Genomic DNA, 5,000 nt, shown 5'->3' with positions numbered 1-5,000 from the left:
CTCTCCCTGTTCTTCACTGCTCTCTACACCCCACCCCTAAAAGCACAAACCAACACATAAAGAAAGAGAGATGGAGAGCAAATGAGAGAGAGAGGGACAACAAGAGAGACAAGTCCTATTTTACTGTAACATGTCAAAGACTAAGTTGCCATATTGAGATTTTTTTCACTGACAATCAGCTTCTAGACAATCAACCGTCCGTTTTCAAAAGTATGGCTAATTGACAGACAGACAGACAGACAGACAGACAGACACTGCCATTTTTGTGGAGTCTGACACTGCTGCATGTCAGTATGTTATTCTGTTCCTTTCGTTTCGTAATGATGTCAAATTTCCACCTCCAACAAGGTGACTGAGTACGATCATGAGGCAAGCCTGACTGGCTGTTGCAGCACCACCCTGTGGCCACCTCATGGTACTGCACGTTGCCTCTGTCTGCATGAATGACAGAAAGGGCAGTGTAGTGTAGTTAGTAGAACACTGGCTGGATTAACCTTTGAGAGCATTCTAAGAACAACTGTCCCTGTGTGTTCTATATTTAGAACCGCATTCTCAGTGTTCTCTAACTTCAGAAGGCCCTTTGTGACATCATCCATTATAGAATCAATGGGAATTTTCCACCGAAGACCGGGATGTTTCCGTCCATACATTACGAAATTCTCTCACAGCCAGTGAGAGGCTGGTGGAGGTAGAAATCAGAGGATGGGCTCATTGTAATGCAGGGGACAGACTTGAATGGTATCAAACACACTCATTCCGCTCCATGCAGTACAATGAGCCCCGTCCTCCACTGGCCTCCCCTGGAGTGTACATAGACTGACATATAATATCAAACTCTCTGGTAGAGTTTTTAACACAACATTTCCATACGCTATACTAACGTTTTATTAGATAACGGTATTCTAACGTTTCTTATCACACGGAAGGTAGAGCTATTTAGAAACTGCATGTACGGTTTCATATCTCCATCCCCCCCCTCCCCCCCCCCCCCATGTGCAGTGTTATTCTATAAGTATACTATTATCTATCATTGGTGATTCATTAGTTTTGGTGTAAAAACACTTAATAGAAGTGAGTTTAGAACTAGTGAAGCAGTAGAACTGAGACCACTCTGGGCTGTGTGTGCTAGGTCTAAGTGAGAACTAAAGAGTTTTGTTTTCAAAATCATCCTGTCTGTTAGGGGACATGGCCAGAGACGTAGGAATATGTTCAACTATTGAGTCTTTCACCTTCTTTAACCGGGGGGGTGGGGGGGGGGGACATACATTACGTGCCATGTCCCCCCCCCCCCCCCCCCATCAGATTCCAGGAGCATCTTTAACAGAAATCTGTTAAATTCCCACTCTACGCTCCGTCTCCTATCCGCCACACACACACACACACACACACACACACACACATACACACACGCATGCAGGTGTGCACACAGTCACACATACACAGACACACACACCTTTGATCTGCATTTACTGTACTGAATCCATGGGGGCAGAAGTGTGTGTACACTGTAACATGGGAGGAGTGTGTGTTTGCCTGTAATTCTCTGATAGCAGTGTGTGTTTAGGAGTGTGTGTTCAGACTGAATCTGTTTCTATGACGTTGCTACCATGGGGACAGTGTTCCTAGTCTTCATGTGTGTGTTTTACTCAAACACAGGGAGATACAACTCCCGTCCTCTGGAGGCGCTGCCCTGCTGGCTTTCTCTTCTCCCTCTGGCACTTACCTGATCAATTATTGTCCCTGATCACACACACACACACACACACACACACACACACACACACACACACACACACACACACACACACACACACACCTGGCCTGCCAGGTCTAAATCAGTCTCTGAGTAAGAGTGAAAACCAGTAGATACGGTGGCCCTGGAGGACCAAGAGTGGCCCATCCCTGTTTTATAGCCATTGTACATGTGCCTGTGTATTTAGCTCTATATAGCCATTGTAAATGTAATGACTCTATTTTGATGTATTTGATGGTTTGTATTGCTGTGCCACTGTGTGGCGTGTTTGGAGATTAAATTATGATGTGCGTGCGTGTGTGTGCGTGCGTGTCAGGCGCACAGTGATGATGTCATTTTGTCTGCCGAGTATAGTGGAGCTCTCTGGAGGACTGTCATCAAAGGCCCCCCCCTGACAATCACCTGATATTCTGAGATTAGGATAAGGACACACCCACACATGGATGACTCCACTGAGACGGATTCTAAAGGAGAACCACAAACACAATGTTTCCTTATGTGAGATGACTGTTTTTCAAATACGGTGACTTTTCACGTCGATGTCTCTCCGGTTCTATGCAAAGCGTCCTGTTGCTCAGCACCGGGGCAGGGAGAGAAGCCATGATATGGGAGCTGCCTCTAAGCAAAAGGCAATCACTGCCTCCTAGAGGACTTTTAGTCTCTCATTTCTGTCGCTTTTAGAGGACTTTTATTTTGAGTTTCTCTCATCTCATGTACTTTCTCCTTTCCGGACTGAGGAGACTTGAGTAGTTAGGCTCCCCGCCCCCATCCTGACCTGTTCAGACCTGATGGGTCTTGTGTTCGCATGGTTTTCACTCTTTTCTTTTCTTTCTTTCTTAATTTCTTTTTTTTCTTTCTTTCTTTCCTTCCTTCTTTCGTTCTTTCGTTCTTTCTCTCTCTCTTTATTTACTTTTTTGTTTTCTTTTGAAACTCTGAGTTGAAATAAAGACGTTTTACGGTCGTTCATTCTTACTGGGTGGACAGAATCCTTGATGTCTGATGTGTCCTGTATGTGTATGACATGCACACACGCACACACACACACACACACACACAGAAACACACACAAACAAGCAGACGTAAGCGCACACACACACACACAAAACGCACACAAAAGACACAAGACACAGTCATCAATCACATCTCATTATCCATTCTCTGTGTACATAGAGATTGTGCCGTTTTGCCACCAGTTGCCCAGGTTCCCTGTCGTGGCGACCCAACCCTCCTCTGTCACAGGCAGACAGACACATACTTTGTTTCTCTCTCTCACATGTCGACAGTCTCTCTCTCTATCTCTTACAAACTCACTTGCATACACACGTACCTCTGCAGTACTTCTGCTTTCTTCACACAAAGATCTACATTGCATCTCAGGTCCGGTCTCTGTCTGACTTGGATAGGTGTTTTAATGTCTGAGGGCCTCCTGCTCGTCTCTGTGGTGTAATGGCATGTTGGACGTCACTAGGGGGCGCCCTGCTGGCGGTGGGGTTACTGAGCGTGCTCTGTGGGGTTCTGGCCTTCTTTCCTGCCGGTTCCTACTCCCCCTGGTTCATCAGCTGGGACACCTGGATAGCTGCCCCACTCTGGACCGGAGTACTGGTACGTACTGGAAATCTCACACACACACACACACACACATGAAAGCACATGCGCACGCTGCAGAGAGCTTCACGGTGGGAATTGTTTGGTACCTGAAACACCTACAGTGTAATCTTGCTTCATTGAGCCGTGAAATCCTGACTGGAGAGAATTCTGTAGATTGTAATGAAGTGATTAAAATGTGTGCGTGTGTTTGTGCGTTTGGGTCCCAGGCCACAGTAGCTGGAGTGAGTGTTTTAGTGGCAAATAGAGACCAAAACAGGAAGTCCCTGGTGAGTATGAAAGACAAATCGATTGATCTGGAATGACTTTCACAGCCCATTATTACAATACAATAAAATAATTCTATCTTTCCTGTGAGGGAACTTGTCTTGTGCAGTGGTTGGCTCCAAAAAAGTGTTGGCACTACCCACACCGTGTGTGTGTGTGTGCGCGCGAATCATTGTATTGAAATTCCCTAGTACAAACTAAACAAACTGTTTCTAACTGAAGGGTGATGGTGTTTAACTCACCTTGGAACGCAGGCGTACCATACCACACATACCACTGTCCAAGGACCTGCATAATGCTTATGTAAATCCTTGTATAACTCAGCCTTCATAACAAGGGCCTTGTCCTAGTGTCTTCTCATGTGTTGCCCTTCTGTGGCCAAAGCTGGTAACTGCACTCTGATTTTATGTGTGCGTGCGTGCGTGCGTGCGTGCGTGCACGTGTTGTGTATGGATGTGTTGGTGTGTGTGTGTGTGTGTGTGTGCGTGTGTCTTCTCTCTCAGTGGGAGGTGGCCTACACCTTCTCCATCTTGTGCTCTCTGACATCTCCTCTGATGTTCGCCGTCGCCATGGTAGCTATATTAATGGGACCGCTGTGTTACTACTCTTACTCCGGGGCGGTCGGTACCGGCTACCTCTCCCACGTGGTCTGGTACCCATACCCTTACCGAGCCGGACCGGGGCTGTGTCTGGACCCCCCTGGAGCAGAGTGGTACCACCTGGCCCTGCATGCCATCGACCTCCTCACCAGCACCATCATCTTCATCATGTCACTCAGTATCATCATCATCCTCACCACACGACTGCTGCACTCAGGACATGTGAATGTGAGAGCATGAGATTATGCACACACACACACACACACACACACACGGCCATGGTCGAGTGGACTGATGTCATTGGCATTAGTTCAAGGCGATGAGCTAATACATGAATAATTTGTTCTTCTTCGAGGCAAAAGTTGGTGGTTACAATCACATTCTGTTTATTCCACAGATGCCCAGACGAGGTCGTTAGCCAACCAGATCACAGCCTTGCTTTCATGTCCCTCCTACCTTGAATCACACACATTCCACTCCGTTGACACCCACTCCGGAGTGATGTCATTTCAAAGTGATGTCATAATCGGATTCCGTTCTCTCCCCCAGATGGAACACATGACAGACTCAGAGGGCTCAGACAAACGCACATGCATGCACACACGCGCAGAGACACACACACACACACACACACACACACACACACACACAACACACACACACACACACACACACACACACACACACACACACACACACACACACAGACAAGCCAGGCTCAGAACACCACTGTGACTCAGAGATTACCCCCTAACCCGGGTCTTGGATTACATTGT

At 47.0% G+C, this 5,000-nt stretch overlaps 2 protein-coding genes across 2 annotated transcripts in view; both read left to right on the top strand.

Moving 5' to 3' along the window:
- LOC310813798 (serine/threonine-protein phosphatase 2A regulatory subunit B'' subunit alpha-like) overlaps positions 1-1,248 on the top strand; it is a gene marked incomplete at its 5' end in the record, with an annotated part of 9,390 nt that extends 8,142 nt beyond the window's left edge. Inside the window, one exon of the mRNA XM_083682919.1 lies at positions 1-1,248. This exon is cut by the window's left edge and continues 414 nt beyond it.
- A 1,951-nt stretch (positions 1,249-3,199) lies between these two features.
- LOC310814220 (transmembrane protein 212-like) lies at positions 3,200-4,464 on the top strand (the record flags this gene model as incomplete). The annotated part of the gene is made up of 4 exons (XM_083683519.1): positions 3,200-3,355; positions 3,568-3,627; positions 4,010-4,012; positions 4,129-4,464. The coding sequence occupies 4 exons, from the start codon at positions 3,200-3,202 to the stop codon at positions 4,462-4,464; spliced, it is 555 nt and encodes a 184-aa protein (XP_083539645.1).
- Between the last annotated feature and the right edge of the window lie 536 nt (positions 4,465-5,000).

Source organism: Argentina silus (assembly GCF_951799395.1).
Source record: "Argentina silus genome assembly, chromosome: 13".
NCBI lineage: Eukaryota > Metazoa > Chordata > Actinopteri > Argentiniformes > Argentinidae > Argentina > Argentina silus.
Note: the sequence above shows the minus strand (reverse complement) of the source record. Positions and strands in the feature narration are given on the sequence as shown.